The 18023-nt window shown below is 41.6% G+C and overlaps 1 protein-coding gene across 17 annotated transcripts in view; it reads right to left on the reverse strand.

The window, feature by feature from the left end:
- Positions 1 to 18023, reverse strand: part of LOC309665580 (uncharacterized protein) — a 205490-nt gene that overhangs the window by 92095 nt on the left and 95372 nt on the right. For 6 of the 17 annotated variants that reach the window (XR_014266534.1, XM_082472214.1, XM_082472213.1 and 3 more), the window contains exons 2-4: positions 11703 to 12921; positions 11054 to 11125; positions 3874 to 3955 (exon numbers count right to left, since the gene is read on the reverse strand). Coding sequence is in view for 6 of the 17 variants with exons in the window: in XM_082472214.1 (XP_082328340.1) it covers positions 3874 to 3955; positions 11054 to 11125; positions 11703 to 11777 (229 nt within the window). In the remaining 11 variants the exon portion in view is untranslated. Of the gene's footprint in view, positions 1 to 3873; positions 3956 to 8852; positions 9638 to 11053; positions 11126 to 11702; positions 12922 to 14319; positions 16042 to 18023 lie in introns of those variants that run through there. The other 11 variants (XR_014266528.1, XR_014266531.1, XR_014266532.1 and 8 more) reach the window with 6 other exon arrangements.

An 18023-nucleotide genomic window follows, 5' to 3' on the forward strand; every position in this document is an offset into this window, starting at 1 on the left:
AAGACAGTATTTCCACGCATGGAGGGTGGGAGGGTGGGTGTGGGGGGATGGTTGTTCAGGCGGTAATGTGAGCGATGGGGAGCAGCAGATGAAGCTTCGGTCACTTGCCTGCTGTTCAGCTCCTGCTGTGCAGCCGGTTCCTAACAGGAACCCGGAATGGTACCGGTGCGCAGACCGGGGGTTGTGGAAAACTGGTTTAAGACAACACAAGTTTATTATATTATAGTTCTGGAAGTCAGAAGTCCAAAATGGGTTAACAGGGCTGCATTCCTTCTGGAGGCTCCAGGGAAGAACCTGTTTCCTTGTCTCTTCCAGCTTCCAGAGGCCACCTCATTCCCCAGCTTAATGCCCCTTCCTGTATCTTCACATCACTCTAGACTCTGCTTTGATCATCCCATATCCTTCTTCTCTCTATATCTCTGACTTTGACACTCCTGCATCCTTCTAGTAAGGACCTCTGTGATTATATCATAGAGTCTATCTGGATAATCCATAATAATCTCCCTGTCTCAAGTGCTATAACTCAATCATATGCAAAGTTCCTTTTGCCATGTAAGGCAACATATTTAACAGTTTTGGAGATTAGGATGTGAATGTCTTGGGGTGGGAGGCATTATTCAGCCTTCCACAGTGAATCAATAGATTTTTTTTTTAAATGAGAAGTATCATAGTAGTATAAGCTGCCAGGAAAAATATAAAAAGGTGAGTCTAAACTCTGCCTAGAAAATCAAGGAAAAGCTTCACAGAGGGAATGGTGCTTGAGCTGAGTTTGAAGCATATGCAGGCATTCTAAAGGAACACAGGGAGGCAGCTCTTCTATGTGGAGGAAAGAGCATAACCAAAAGCAGAAGCATGGGGACAGCGGCCAGTGGGTTGACATGACAGAAGCACAGGTTTCAAGTGGAGGGTACAGTGAAAGGGAGAGTGGAGTGGAGGGCAGGATCTTACATGCCAAGCTAAGGAGTTTGGAGTTTACTCTGAAGTATGTGGGGAATCATTTGGGAAGCAAGCAGGGATATGAAACGATTATGTTCTAGAACAGCACTATCCAATAGAACTTTCTGCAATGATGCAAATGCTCTCTATCTACACTGTTCAATGGGCAACCATGAGCCACATGGGCTATTGAGCCCTTAAAATGTAGCCAGAGTAACTGAATTTTAAATTTTATTTAATTTTAATTAATTTAAATGTAAATAGCTATATGTGGCTTGTGTCTACCATATTGGACAATACTCTTCTGGAAAGATCACCTGGAGGATGGATTGAAGGTGATTTGTAGGTATGGGAGACTAAGGCAGGGAGCCCAGAAGGCATCTGCCCAGATGAAAAGCGAACACAGCCTAAAATACTGGCAGTAGTGATGACAGTTGGTGGAGACATTAGAGAGGGTTGTCACACTAGGAGTGTTAGATTGATTGAACGTAGGTGTAGTCAAGGCTAAGAAGAATCTCAGTATCTCATGTGGGTGGTTGAATAGTGCTATTCACCAAGTTAAAGGAGCAGAGTTTAAATGTTATGATGATAAGTTTAATTTAACAGACCTACTTTAAGCTTCCTATTAAATGGAAACATTCTAAAATAAATATGTCTACAGCTCATGAGACGGAGATCTGGGCTGAAGGTATAGGTTTGGAAACTATCAGTATATAGGTGAAGGCTGAACCCCTGGGTGTGGATGGCTTTACCCAGGAGGAGTAAATAGCCTAGAAAAGCAGAGGGTACAAGACAGAACCTCAGGGAGAACCAGCATAGGCTGGGAGGAAAGGATTCTTGAGCTATGAGGAAAACTAGGAGAGAGTGGGGTTGTGGACTCTGAAGGAGGAAGAAATCAGGAAGGAAATGATGAGTTTTTCTTTCAGAGCTCAAATGTAATAGTGACTGAAAAGTTGTCATGGGATTTGAGACAGGTGACTTAGCAAGAGCAGTTTCAGCAGAGTAGGGATGGAGGTTGATGGTCAATGAAAGCCAGAGGAGTCATGGGTAATTGTGAGGGAAAAGGCAGAGGCACCATTGTAGACCCTAAGCGTTAACTCTTGTCTCAATGAGCTTGACTGAGAGAAAAAGAGAAGGAGATCAGAGGGTAAAGGGGAATACAGAGGTGAAAGATAGGTGAGATTTACTCCCATTTACATGCAGAAGGCAAAGAGACTAAAGCTTGGGGGATGCTGGAAATACAGGAGAGAGGAAAAGGGGATGGATAACGCTGCCAGCTGTCCAAACCAAGCAGTCTGTACTTTAGTTTTCCATATGATAAAAGCAAACAAAAACACATAGGTGTAGATTCCATTTTAAAAATCCCATTTGAAAAAAATTATTATATGTGCACAAGTAGTACAGTCTAATGTAAAATGTAAGCTATAACATAGATTTTTATCAGTATGCTTTCCCTGTCAGGCCATCTTTGGTCCACAAATTTAATTAAAGAGCCTCTGGTATTTCTGTCGAAACCTCTGACATATCAGAGAATGACTGATAGAGCAAGGTCTCTGCATCTCAGAGAATTAGCCCCTTGTCATTTGCTGAGCCAAGGCCAGAATGACCTTCTTTCCAGAGGCATCAGAGGTGACTATAGGAGCAAAGTTACAAAAGTATAAAATCATTCCCAACTTGCCCCTCAGGTTTCTGCACTGCTCCACTACCAGCACCCTACACACACACACACACACACACACACACACACTTACACGGACACACGCAAACCCTACTTTACATAAGGATAGCTGTCTTAGTCTGTTCTGGTTACAAAATACCATAGATGGGGTGGCTTATAGACGACAGAAATTGATTTCTCCCAGTTCTGGAGGCTGGCTGGCTTCCTGATTCATAGATGGTCATCTTCTCACTGTGTACTTACATGGCAGTAGGATCTCTCTGGAGCCTCCTTTATAAGGACACTAATCCCATTGATAAGGGTTCTGCCCTCATGACTAATCACCTCCCTAAGGCTTCACTTCAAACACCATCACATTAGGGCTTAGGCTTCAACATATGAATTATGGAGGGGGTGGGAGGGACAAAAACATTCGGTCCATAACAATGGGATAGCTGTGACCTGGGCTCATCTCCCACCTTCACTCTGATAGCCACCAGTAGGTTTAGAGCTGTCTCTAAGAAGTGGCCTCAGGAGAGTCAGGGGAACTGAAAGGAAGAAGAGGAGGGTCAGGAAGAAAAAGAAGATGGAAATACAGAGGTTCCTGCAGGAGAGAGTGTGAAAGTAACACTCATGATACTTGAGGACACCTGGACATTTCATTAGCCATGATAGATTTTGGTCTTGGGAGTGTCAAGCACACACAGAGTCAGATTAAGTAATATGGGAAGAGTGACGATAGGCCAGTGCTTTGTAAACTCTCTGAGGAAGAGGAGGAGGAGTGGGGCAGGAAGAAGGAGAGGAGAAAAGGGGAGGGGAGGGGGATAGAGAAGGTGAGGAGGAGGCTGCAGAAAAGGCCAATGCAACTATGTTCTGCTCCTCCTTGAATTCTTCACATATCCCCATGTCATCAGCCCATAGTCCCAGTCAAATGCTGGGGTTGAAAATCTGTTAAATGCTAATGGGACTCTAGTGGGAGATTTCCTTCTCTTTCCTGGCACTCCAAACGGTGGCAGCCTGGCCCTGTCTATTCATTAATGCCTGTTAGTCAATACTGAAGGAGATGACAGAGTACTTGCAAATGACACAGCCAACATGTATTCCTGTGTCTCCAAGGAAGGGAGAATTTGCCAAAAACTCAGATCTTTTTCCATGGAAAGCTAAACAATAAAAGAGAAGAAGAAACTTGGAGCTGGAAGAGAAATTTCAGGTTCACTATCGTTTTCAGATAAGGAATATATGGCTCACAGATGCTTAATGAATTGCCCAAAGAAACAAACCAGAGACCAGGTCTCCTGACTCCCCATCACGTTCCCTTTCCACTGCTTCAGAGGCTTTCAGTTTCAGTTCCCTGGAGGCATCCTGGAAAAAAGGGTGGAAGGAAGCCCAGTTGAGTGGGCAGACTCTGGTTCCCCCACCCCTTCAACCACATTTAAACATAGTAATTCCTTTTGTCTCCCCTACACACACACACACACACACACACACACACACACACACACACACAGGGCTTCTACATAATATTTCATTTGAAGCAAATTTCTGTTCCTAAAACTAAGTTAAAAAACACTGCGTATACCATACTTCTATTTATGTTTTACATACAACAAGAAACCAGTCCTTGTTCTAAAGACTCATTATCAAATACAGAAGGCTTTTTTCAATATGAATATGTTGTGAAACTAATGAGGGAGTGAACTGAATAGTGAGAGTGGGTGGAAAAAGAGTTAGTGCAGAAAGATTCCCATGCAGCAGGTAGACCTTTCTCTGGAGAGTGTATGACAGTGTTTCTCAAACTGTTTTTGTACATTGAAATCACCCAGAGAGCTTGTTAAAGCACACATCTCAGACCCCACACCAGAGTTTCTGATTCAGAAAGTGTGGGGTGGAGACCAAGAATTTTCTCCTCTAACAAGTTCCTAGATGCTGCCAATGCTGTTGGTCCAGGGACCGCATTTTGAGAATCACTGGTGTAGAGTATAGACGGTTGAACAGGAGTAGCTTCTACAGGAGGTCCTCACGATGCTCCCAACTGAACTTTTGGTATAAAGCAAGAACTTCTTTCTGAGGCAGTATTATTCAATTGGTGCAAATAATATCTGGGACTTTTTTTTTAACATCTTTATTGGAGTATAATTGCATTACAATAGTGTGTTAGTTTCTGCTTTATAACAAAGTGAATCAGCTATACATATACATATATCCCCATATCTCCTCCTTCTTGTATCTCCCTCCCACCCTCCCTATCCCACCCCTCTAGGTGGTCACAAAGCACCGAGCTGATCTTCCTGTGCTATGTGGCTGCTTCCCACTAGCTATCTATTTTACATCTGTTAGTATATATAAGTCCATGCCACTCTCTCACTTTGTCCCAGCTTACCCTTCCCCCTCCCTGTGTCCTCAAGTCCATTCTCTACATCTGTGTCTTTACTCCTGCCCTGCCTTTTTAAGACAAGGAAAAATGCTTATGTTATGATGTTGAATAAAAAAGAATATGATTTCAATGAGAAAAGATAATAGGAAAGAAACTGAAATGTGCTAATTATTTTCCCTGCTGCGCAAAGCAGACAGTATTTGATCTCTAGACATTATGTAGATATGGTAGTTGGTGGTTGGTATGGGAATAAATGCTTATATCTATATGTGTATCAGAGCTACTCATCCATTTAAAAACCATTCATAAACATTGGGGTATGGGGTGGAAATAAATTTCTATTTATATGCATATGAGTGTCATATGCACTCATTCCTTCCACAAATATTTATAAATGCCTACCAGATGCCAGGCACTGTGCCAGGCACTGGGGAAAAGACACATGTTCATTGCCTGCAGTCCCATGAAAGAAACAGGAAGTGAGATAAGAACTAATAGAAGTTTATGGAAAATTCTGTGGAGAGGGAACCATTTGGTTTGACAGATATTGAGCTCCACTTTGGACAATTTAAGTTTGGGTTTGTGGAACATACAGGGTGAGAGATCAAGTAGAAAGCTGGAAAATGTGTAACTCTTGAGGGAAACCTGGGTTGGAGGTGTAGATTGGAGTCTCTAATTACAGGTATAAATGATTCCTCCATGAACATGAGTGACATATGAGGAAAAGAACACCAGCTAGATGAGGAGGAGCCAGTAAAGAAGCTTGAGAAGATAATGCATAAAATTAAGGACATATTAATACTTCTTTTTTAAACAATAGTGATTTATTTGCTTGACATAAGATTCTTTTAGTAATTTAGTCAGTATACCCTGCAGGAAAGAGATGATATGCTGAACTACTCATAACATGTCTAATACTTCCTGGTGAGAATCAAACCATACTCAGTATTTTCATGTAAATCATGGTGTCTTATTTAAGTGAGCAAAGGTTTATCCTCACAAACATAATGCTAAAACCCTAATTAATAATTTTTCTAATAGTTTTCTCCTTAAGGCCGTTAGCTTTCACTCATTTAGTCATATATATGTGTGTGTGTGTGTATATATATATATATATATATATATAGTATTGATCATGTGCAAAAAATAAGTCAATTTCCATCAGTTTAGGGCGCTAACGGATTTGTAATGTAATCTCACATGTGCTCATGTGTGTGCGTGCACACACACACACAAACACAATCTTTTACCTTCTTCCTTATTACCTCATCTCTCTTTGTGTGCTTAAGGTACAATTACAACGCTGAGACCGTCACATCTCTAGTTATAGTTGTCGTGAACTTTTACAATTTTAAGTAAAAATCACGCCTCAGTCTGTGGGTTAATATTCAATTCAATGTACATTTAATAAGCTCTTTTGTCCATGTTGATACAATAGTGGGTTAGAGGACTATTTCTGCGCTCACTGAACTTACTGAGCAATACGTATCTTTTTGACAAAAGAAAGTTGGCTTTCCAGTTATTTATGTATACAAAAGTATATATATATTTAAAATGTGTAGATGATGTTTTTATTATTTTGTTACATATATGGTTTCAGGTTGTCATTTTGGTCATTGTGCAAGTTACACATGTGTAGTACTGTATTTATAAGAATTTAAGATTTTCAAGGTTTGGGAGTGAAAGTTTTGACTACAAAGAAACAACGCAAGGGATTGTTGAGGGTGATAGATCTGTTCTGTATCTTGATTGTGGTAGTGCTTACACAATTCTGCATTTATCAAAAGTATAGAACTCTACACCCCCAACTTTACTATACGTAAATTTAAAAATAAATTTAAAACTTTAAATACTGAATCTATAATAGTTGCTACTTTAAAGGATATTGTTTAAAATAAATTCAACTTGTCACTTTATGGTCAAACCACTGATACACACACACACACACACACACACTCTTCTCTTTATAGAACTTCCACACAAGGTTATTTATTTGCTTGTAATCTTACTCCAGGGAAGTTCGGTTGACTTTCCCAAGATACAGTGGAAGGGGGCTGTTCAACACTTTTGGCCTGTGATACCTCAAATTTCTACTTGTTTGTTAAGAGAATTCTCCAGAGACAGATGTATTACAGCACTTTGAGAACAATATTCACACCCACTGATGAAGAGTGAAAAGGGAGAGCTCAGGGTTCAACTCTGGGAAACAATTTAGTGGCTACATGTGCTACTTAGGGACTAACTTGGAGCAGGTACTTGGAAAGAAGCAATTAAAAATGGTGACAAATACCTCCCAGAGTATATGGGGATTAAGACTTGTGCTCAAGTCTTCCATCACTGCCTCTGTGAACACACTGGACTTCAAATACACATCTCTTTATCCACTCTATTACCTCATGGCCATTACTTGCGGGTGATAGATGCTGGTGTTCACAGAACAGCGTGCTGATGCATTTTTTCCTGCCATTGTATGTAACATGTTTTCTAATTCTTTTGCTCTATTCAGCATTTGACCCCAACGATAGGGGATTATGGTATTAACTCTCTACCCAGCACACATTCTTTACAGACTCTCACTAAATACTGTAAGCCTGCTGCAGATAGGAATAAAAGTGAAAGCATACCGTCTGGTCTTAAGCTGAGCACACAGAGGGTCGTGATCCAATTGGAAGGGAAGCAGAATTTTTAAAAAGAAAGAGGTTTGACCAAATTTTAATCCTTGTCATTTTCATTTCTCTTACCCTGTGGATTTGGGTGATTTTATTTACACTGTCAGCTTGAGCCTAGGGATTGGAAATCAGGCTTTTATGGAGATTATTAAAAGTACATAGAGTACACTAAAGGTTGGGCTAACTGATATATGCTGCTAAAAATATGAATGCGAATGCCCTGGTATTAGATGCCACTGGCGTACATTTCATCCTCCTTAGAAGGTTATTCTTGGGAGCTGGACCTGCTGCAATGGTAAAGAGATGCAGGCTGTCAGGATATTTCTAATAGGTAGTGAATGACCACGGATGCAGACGAATTAGCATTACTCAGATGAGAAGGTAGCTCTTTATACCATTAATTCCAATGCAAAGTAATTCCACCTCCGTCTCCTAAAAGAGAGGGTATTGTAAATTGGGGGCCAGGGGTGGGGAGAGGAGGAGGGCAGGGTTAAAGCTTCAAGGATTTATTGATGGCTTGGATGAGCTGCGATGTCGTCCAAGTCTCTAGGCTGGGATTTTTTGGCCTGAGCTTCTCTAGTGACTAGATGCATGACTAGTGACTTGGTTAGGTAATCTTATATAGGCCTAGATGACAAAGATAAAGCTCTAGACCTCAGTCACAGTCTTTAAGGTCTCAGCAGATAAAAATGAAATGGTTTACTCAATCTCAAAATACTAGGAGTATTCATGCTTGGACAAAGCAGGTTTAGGATCTCAAAGGCATGGAAATACCACGTTACAAAGTAGCTGACTATGCAAGACTGGTGTCCTTGCAAGGTTATAGATTATGATAATCTTAACAGGCTTAAGAGGGTTTTAGATAGATGCATGGGTCACCGCTCTATGCTGGCCCACCGTGAGAAAATGGGGTATTTTAGGGACTTAAATGGGGTATTTTAGGGACTTATTTCCAATTATGAGGGCCAATAGCATCCCCAGGCCTGCTGCATAACCTCCTTGGGTGTCACTGATAGATCAAGAGTCACTGCTATGCTGAAGCTTTGAAGTGTGATCCCCACCTAGAAACGGGGAGGAAGGCAAATGGTTGGAAACAACTGACCATGTGTTTATTTCACCTGGTGCTCACAAGTCCCAAGACCTGGGCCACGATGTTCAGTTTATGAACTGAGGTTTGTATCTCTTTGTCATGTCCTAGATGCCTATGTATAAAAATGTGCTATCCAGGCCACAGAAAAGGGACCGCTGTGAAAGGCGGACCTTCAGTGCCTTCATTGCCTGAAACCTTAGCTCTGAACAACTTGCCCCAACTCTCTTACATTCTACATCCTGACTTGTTCCTCATCCTCTTGGCTTCAGATCTGGTGATTTATTTTCCATTTTACAGCCTTACCCACTCACCCCCAAAACCAGCCGCCCTCTGACTAAAATGTTTATTTCCCTCTTAAACTTTGATCCCAATTCCTGCTGTGATGGTACTGCCCTCATGCATACTAAGTAAACAGCCCCGCCTGCCCACATGGGCCGCTCTAATCAGTGTGCATCTATCTCCCAAGAGAGGCTCGCCCTCCAGGTGTCCCACAGTCCCCAGGTAAGATCTGTTTGAGGGCACAGAGTCAACTGCTATTAGAAAGGAGTAAAATATGTCCTTTAGTGTGATGGCGTACAAACTGCTATGACTCTGACTCATACCAGACCAATCCTCCCTCATTAACTGTCCTTTTAAAACATAAACGAACATGTTATGCTATTTATGTATTTTTTCAAATCGGGTTTCACACGTTTTATTTACTGGATTTGCATAAGTCAGGAAGGACAAATATGAGTTCTCTCTTTAGTACAACAGTATTAGTGACATAACGACAAGTCCAGTGTCCTGGCCCATATTACACAGCAAGTGAATTACAGAGCTTAACGCACTTGGTCAGTGCTTCATCTGCAACCTATGTTCCCTTGGGCTGAGATCCTCCGGAAAACAGGGATCAAATCCATGTGGTCTCTCTGTATGAAAATTAATAAATAAATTTGATGATAGGATGATAACATCGATGATGATGAGAGTGATAAATATGCTTTTCATTTCTAACTGTATAAATCAATGTATTTTCCTGATTTTCATATCTGCACGCCTTTGCACTGTTTCCTCTACTTATAATGCCCTAGAGCAGTGGTCCCCAACATTTTTGGCACCAGGGACCGGTTTCGTGGAGGACAATTTTTCCACAGATGGGGGGGTATGGTTCAGGTGGTAATGTGAGCAATGGGGAGCGATGGGGAGCTGCAGATGAAGCTTCGTTGGCTTGCCTGCCACTCACCTCCTGCTGTGCAGCTGGGTTCCTAGCAGGCTGCAGACTGGTACCAGTCCGTGGCCCGGGGATTGGAGACCCCTGCCCTAGACATTGTGAAGTAAGTCAGACAGAGAAAGACAAATATCATATGATACCAGTCATACATGGAATCTAATTTAAAAATGATACAAATGAACTTATTTACAAAACAGAAATAGAGTTACAGATGTAGAAAACAAACTTATGGTTACCGGGGACAAACGGGGGAGGGATAAACTAGAAGATTGGGATTGACATATACACACTACTACATATAGAATAGATAACTACTAAAGACCTATTGTATAGCACAGGGAACTCTACTCAATACTGTGTAATGGCCTATATGGAAAAGAATCTAAAAAAGAGTGGATATATGTATATGTATAACTGATTCACCTTGTTGTACCCTGAAACTAACACAACATTTTAAATCAACTATACTGCAATGAAATTTTTTTTAAAAAAAGGTAGTCCCTTTACACTCACTTTACAACACTAAATTAATAACATCATAACAATATATTAATAATGTATAATAGTATAATAGACAATAATATATATGCTATATATAAAAAAGAAAGAATCCCTTCCACCTGCCTTATTTGACTAGAAAATCTTGCTTCATCTTTTAGAACCTGACACCTGTGTAACCTCCTCTCTGAGATCTGCACCTATCACTGCCCCTCCCCACCTCCAAACAGAATTAACTAAGTTATAAGCTGTTACACTTAGGATATAATTCTTTATGTCATTTTTGTTTATCTGTATGTTTTTCCCACCAGATTATGGACAAGGCCAGCCTCGATTTCATAGTCCTTTTTGCACTCCAATCTCTGCCATGGTGCCCAATAAGTTACAGATACTAAAAAAGGATTTTTGGAACCAAACGTTGTGAAGATGATGGTGATGATGGTGATCAGGCAGGAGGATGATTTCACTCCTTTCAAGAGAAATAAAGAGCTTTTCCAGCTTTATGAACTAGTCTTCCATTTAGAATAGTATATTGGTCAAGATAATCAATGCAGGCTGCTATACAAAGCAATTTCCAGATATAAGTACTATTGCCCAATACAAAGCTATTACTTACTCGTGAGCATGTGGTGTTGCTTGGGCATCTTCCATTGTGTGGCTCTTCCATCTTAGAATTCTTTGCTTCCAGCTATTTCGATGGGAGAAAATGTAAAGAAGACACATGAGATTTTAACACACTTGGCCTCAAAATAACAGTCATCACTTCTGCTCCTGTTCCATTGGCTGGAGCTTGGGGACCACATAGCCCATCTAACTTCAGAGTGACCCAGGAAATGTAATCTTCCTGCATGTCCAAGAATAGACTCCAATATTGTGAACACTAAAAGTTTCTTGCAATAGTCTAAACTTCTGGACACCAAATATCTATTTTACTTTCCTCTCACTCACAGAGCATGCTCTCCTCACCCCACGGAGGACAATGCCCTTAGGTCTCATCCAGTCGCCACCACCATATCAATGTCCAGAACACCCGGGGAATGCAGCATCTTCTCCATCAGTCTTATGTAGGACCTCTAGGTGTAGTAGCCTACATATTAAAAAGACAAGTAATCTGTACCCTATTTCCCCACCAATCACAGCCCATTTATAATGGAAAAAAGGGCAGGAAAATAATCCCGTCTGCAAAGGGAAATAATAGGTAACACTCAGCATGATGGTCCACAGCCATGCTGAGCCCCTCTGGGTCAGCACTGTGAAGCCCATACCTTCTGGGCAGGGTGGATGTGTGTGAAGTTGCCTCTAAGAAGGACCCTATTTTTTGTTCTTCTTCTTGGCCACATATGAAGTGGGCTTGGTGGTGGGGGGCTACCCTTCCTTCAGAACAGTGCACCTCTAAAAGCTTGACTTCCGCTCAGTCTGGAATGGGTTGGCAACTCAAGAACTGTTTTAAGCCTTGAGCAAGGAAAGACGTTTCAAGTCCAGGCCCCTGGTTTCTTTGGCAATGCAATTCTAAAAATTAGAAGGCATATGATATATTTGCTTCCAGTCAGGTCCTTGTGCCAGTAAGCACACCCAGAGTTATTTTCTAGGCATTGTTCTCAAATCTACTTTTGTTTTTCTTCTTTCCCTCCATGCACTTCTATCTTCTAACGTAATTACCTAAATGAATTGAGGCTATCAGAAACAATAGGTGGGAAGGCCATACCCTTGATTTGATATTTTACCTCAAGTAACTTCACTCAATTGAGAACTTTTACTGGATATTTGCCACTTAAAGCCTTCCTTTGGTACCACGTCTTACTGTCAGAGTCTAAAATAAATTTATTTTCTCTAATCTGATAGCCCGAATTTCTGGACTCTGTATTCTGTTTTTGCTAGCAAACACATGAATTCTTTCCTGAGTCATCTCTTTCCTGTAGTACATATATCTAGATTAGCCAAAAACACTACTAAGACTCTGTTTCCTAACCATTTCCTCTGATGATAAAAACTGTGAAGTGACTACCTTCTAATTAATAGCAGGCAATAATTGTACCAAATGGTTTGTCACTGCATAACCTGAATTTCCATCTTTCCAGGTTCTGGCATTACGGGGTTGGCCAAAAAGTTCGTTCAAGTTTTTCCGTAACATCTTACAGAAAAACCCAAATGAACTTTTTGGCCAACCCAATAGTTTCTTTTCAGCCTGTTGCTAAACTCCTAAACCAATGATATACATTAAGTCTAGTGTAACAGTCAAAGAAATCGATTTGGTTATGTCAATACCCCATTTCCGGTACCAATTTCTGTATCAGAGCAATACCTACCAGTTGCTGTAACAACAATCTCAGTGATCTCACACATAGGTTTATTTCTCTCTCGTGTCACTGTCCAATGCAAGTCTGGCAGCTCTCCTTGGAGGCTGTCTTCCAAGTGGTTATTCAGGAACTCAAAGTCCTTCCCTTTCGTGATGCTGGAATCATAAATCAGTGGCATCTAAACTCACTGTGGAAGGGGAAGCAAAAGCCAGAATATTGTTTAAGATACTTCTAAGGGGCAGAACTAGAAGTGGCTTGTATCCTTCAGTCCTAATTTTTTTGGCCAGGACCCTGTCACATGACCCCAATGCAACAAGGAGGAAATGAAATGTTCCTGTGTGCTCAGGAACAGGAAATGGGACTGAGGAGCTTACAGCTCTCTATCCTGTATTAGAAAGTGTCATTTACTTGACTCTTTACTAATGACTGGCCAAACTGAGAAGAGAAGCCCTTTCTTTTCTCAGTTATCAACTAGATGATTGGATAATGATGGCATTTTATTTTTATATGAAAAACGCAGGATCAAAGTACTTTGAAATTATGAGAAATTTAAGGCAAGTATAATTTTTTACCACTTAAGATAAAATGGAAATACTAAGAGGTTCCAAGGGATGCACTGTGAACCATCCAACAAGCCACCAGATCTTTGACTTTGAAAAATAAACTTCTCTGACCAAATCTTCATAACACAGGCAAAGTAGTGTGCAAACTGGCTATAAATGAGTGTTAAGCATGACCGCACAGTTCCTCACAATGGCGATGGTTCAGTCTAAGTGAACTGATTACCTATGTGCTCTAGTCAGACTGAACAGTCACCCAACTCCCTCTCCTTTGAAAGGCACATCTCAGCCCAAGGAGACAGAGGACCTGATCCACCACCGAGTAGTAATCAGAGTAGTAGTACAGTGGAAAGAACACAGGTGCTGAGTGCAACAAATCTAGGGTCTTCCATTGGTTGTACGTCCTGAGCAAGTAATTTGAAACTTCTCTGAAACTCAGTTCCCTCATCTCTCATCTGTGAAATGGAGAGTAATATATCCATCCTGCATAATATTGTGAGCATTACACATATATGTGTGTGTGTGTGTGTGTGTGTGTAAGCGTGGCTGACATTCAGACAATATGAATGGGTCAGAGTACTCTCAATGGTCAGTGTTCATGCTATACTAGGTATTAACTATTTTAGCATCATCACCTACCTATTGATTTATTTAGGCCTACAACATGCATATAATTTTCCTAAGCATTATGGAAAATACGAAGAAATTTAAGACCTAGATCCTGCCATCAGTATAGTTTTGAGATCAACTATGTGAATCGAACTAGAAATATGACAGAAATTCAGAGAGAGAATTCGTGTCAGCATTGGCTGGAAGAGTCAAAGAAATATCCATGAAGAAGGTGACCCCATGAATTTGGAGGACACCAGGCTGTAGACAGTCAGAGCAGGTGAAATGTTTCAGCACAAAGCTTGGTAAAGTAGAGAACGCTGAGGAGACCAGTCAGACTGGAGAGGAGAGCAATTAAAGACAAATGAACTTTATCACCAGCACTGCAAATTCATTCTGAGTAAAATGATACTTACTTTTATGATTAATTTATGATTAATAAAATTTATTCATTTTTAATAAAGAACAATATTCCAGTTACTGAGGGTCCATTGTGTTTCCAGACGGTACTGATATGGGTGCAGTTATAACAGATTCCACTGACTGCAAAACCTTTGCAGAGAGGCAAAATCATCATCATGATTTTGATGATGTATGGTGTGTTTGGTGCTTTTCCAATGTAATTAATCCTGTCCTTTCTATTTCTCTTCTCCTCAAATTGTTCTCTTTTTCTACTCCTCCATACTTGGTATTACAAGAGAGACATGTCAAGTGCCCAGAACAGTAGCTTGGCACATAGACACTCAATGAATATTTGTTAAATGGATTCAACAAAGTTCTGAGAAAGTTCTGCTTGGCAGGATTGCAGCTTCTTATGGTCTTTATTTTATTTTATTTTATTTTAAAAATTTATTTATTTTATTTATTTATTTTTGGCTGTGTTGCGTCTTCATTGCCACGCGGGCTTTCTCTAGTTGCAGCAAGCGGGGGCTACTCTTCACTGCAGTGCGTGGGCTTCTCATTGCGGCGGCTTCTCTTTTTGCAGAGCACCGGCTCTAGGAATGCAGGCTTCAGTAGTTGTGGCACGTGGGCTCAGTAGTTGTGGCACATGGGCTCAGTAGTTGTGGCTCACGGGCTCTAGAGCACAGGCTCAGTAGTCGTGGCGCATGGGCTTAGTTGTTACATGGCATGTGGGATCTTCCCAGACCAGGGCTCGAACCCATATCCCCTGCATTAGCAGGCGGATTCTTAACCACTTCACCACCAGGGAAGCGCCTTATGGTCTTTAAATCAAGCAAGGTGAGTAGAAATTCACCTCCTAAAAACAAAGACAAAGAAGACTGCTGATCAACTCTTAAAATGAGTTTGTATGAATCCATAAGGAAGGAAATTAGTAAATGCTTCTAATGATGAGATATAGTGACCAGAAAAGACAGACAGCCCAGAAAAGTCCCCACCTTTGGAGGCTTCAGTGTAGGCATTGTGTAAGTGCCACTTGCCGGGGCTCAGCACAAACTGGTAATATGCTTATAGCTTTGATGAGCCCTTCAGCAAAGCACCTTCCTTCCCCAATGCTATCCCTAAACTCCGCTTACATAGTTGAATGACAGTAGATAATCAAGGTGGCATAATCTCCAAACCATGCCTAACAGGTATTGTTTTTTTAAGTTAAAGTGATATAATCTTCCTTTTCCTTTAAGTCATGATTCCTTATGGCTTCCATCCATCAAATCTATGTTTCTTAATCTTTACGTGGTGAGTAAATACCTGCTGGAATAAGGAAGGCATTGCTCAACTTTTACCCTCAAATTAGTATTTTTCGGGTGCTTAATAAAATGATAATCTTGAAAGCTAAGCTTTGAGAAAAAGGGATTTCTAAACTTCAGAAACTCCCTTTATGGGCTTCCCTGGTGGCGCAGTGGTTGAGAATCTGCCTGCCAATGCAGGGGACACGGGTTCGAGCCCTGGTCTGGGAAGATCCCACGTGCCGCAGAGCAACTAGGCCCGTGAGCCACAACTACTGAGCCTGCGCGTCTGGAGCCTGTGCTCCCAACAAGAGAGGCCGCGATAGTGAGAGGCCCACGCACCGCGATGAAGAGTGACCCCCGCTCTCGGCAACTGGAGAAAGCCCTCGCACAGAAAGGAAGACCCAACACAACCAAAAATAAATAAATAAATTTAAAAAACAAACAAACCAAAAAAAACTCCCTTTATGTAAGCAAAACAATACATTGAGTGACAATATAGAATTTTACAGGTATAGAGAATTTAGAATATGGCATAAGGGGCATTCCCACCTGCCTGGAGTGCAAGTTGAAAGTTGTTCTGGAGCTGGGAGGAGGAAGAAATGGAAAGAGAAGAAAAACGAAACTAGCCAGTTATGTGTGTTCCTGACGCCCACACTGTGCCCATGAGGAATTCCCCAGAGCAGTGAGACTTGTTCCTTGCTTTCCTGTGAACATACCAGGACAATTTCAATCCCAACCTCCCCCTCCCTCCAGAAGTCTGCATTTTTACTGAAACCTCAGCAATATGGTACCATTGCCAGGTAGGTTAACCTGGCTGGGGTCGTTGTTTAGGTGCCCTGAATTAGAGCTTCTGGCTTCCCAAGGCCTGCACTTGGTACACATGGAATCCAGAAGTTCCTATATACTCCTGTGGGATGATACAGTGGTACTAAGAGGCCAGAGGATTTCCAGGTGCCTGGAGTTGGAACAAGATGGCCACAGAGTACAAGGATTCCACCTCCAGAGGCAACCAGCCAGGACCATGGGTGGGATTAAACACTAACCCCAAAAGACCAGATGAAAGAGTCACTTCTCTGTGCCACCAGTCCAAGGTACCCAGGGAGTGGACCACAGTCATCCCACAGCAAAGACCAGCAAGGAATCAGAGGTGACAAGCTGACCCAAGGTGCCCTCCCACAGCCCCATGAGGGTACATAAGCTTCCTCCCAGGCCCAGATGCTACCCAGCTGACAGGTAGAAGGAGAGAAGTGAACTCCAAGAAGACATTTACCCCAAAGAGGCTGATGTCAACAAGAGAAGGGGTTGTCTTTAGTTGTCAAGTTTATTTGGTCTCCCTCCACTTCCCTATGAGAGAGAGATGAGAGGTCAGAGCAAGATGAGAAATTATATTAAAAATATAAAATGCTCTATGCTTTTAACTCAGCTGAGTGTAATGCATGTGATTTTTAACCCCAGATTGTATTAATGATGCAAAGTCACTGGTCAAAATGCCCAGAGGCCCTCTCCCTGCTTTAAATGGTAGAATGCAGTTTGGATAGAAATAAGTGTAATGTCATCTGACTTGTATAGCTTTGCAAGGTTTTTCATCTGTTTTATTAAAATTTTTTTCACATCATAGGTCCAATGAAGGGGTGGGATTTAGTCACTACATTTTTATCTAAGAAATGTTATTTCCTTACCATCAGTGGAGAGACTATAGAAAACATAAAGTTGCTCACATTAGTTGTGCTATGAATCAATATTTGGTATTTAGAAAGATAACAGGACAGAAATTTATGGGAAAGACATCATTTGCCAGGTATTGTCAGTCACTTTACATACACTCACTGTCTTTCATGCTCCTCAAACCACCATTGTTCCCATGTTACAGATGAGGAAACGGAAACTGATTAATAAATCAAAGTCAGTTTGTCCAAGGTCACCAAGGCTGGAAGGTGCAGAGCTAGAACTGGAATGCAGCTGGATGACTGTGGCAGGACCCTTGCTGCTTCCCCACATGGTCCAAGGTCTCTGCCCCTCTGCCCAGAATGTCACACACAGACCTGCCGAATAGCCACACACCCAGTGAACACACAGGGCTGATGCCTCCTGTTCTCTGGAAATGGACTCTGGAACTTCAAGCTGCCAACCTCAGACTTTATTTGACCTTAGTGAAGACCAGCAGCCCAGGCTACCTCCCCTCCTAAGACAGGAGACTCGCTTTTCTCACCCAGGTTCCCAGTTTTGAAGCTAGATTGAAAGATTTATTTTTCCCTCTGGCTACTGCGTTTGCAGTCCCTCCAATTAGCACATTCATTCTTTAAAGAAATGCCCAAGTTGCTTTTCTGGTTTCTCAGCTTCTCAGGCTGCTGATCTGAAGGGTCATTGTCTTGACAAATCAGGAGTGTGGCACCTAGTCTCTGGGTTACTCAGCCTGGCCCAGGTGCCTTCAA

Source organism: Balaenoptera physalus, assembly GCF_965194825.1.
Source record: "Balaenoptera physalus genome assembly, chromosome: 1".
Classification (NCBI taxonomy): domain Eukaryota; kingdom Metazoa; phylum Chordata; class Mammalia; order Artiodactyla; family Balaenopteridae; genus Balaenoptera; species Balaenoptera physalus.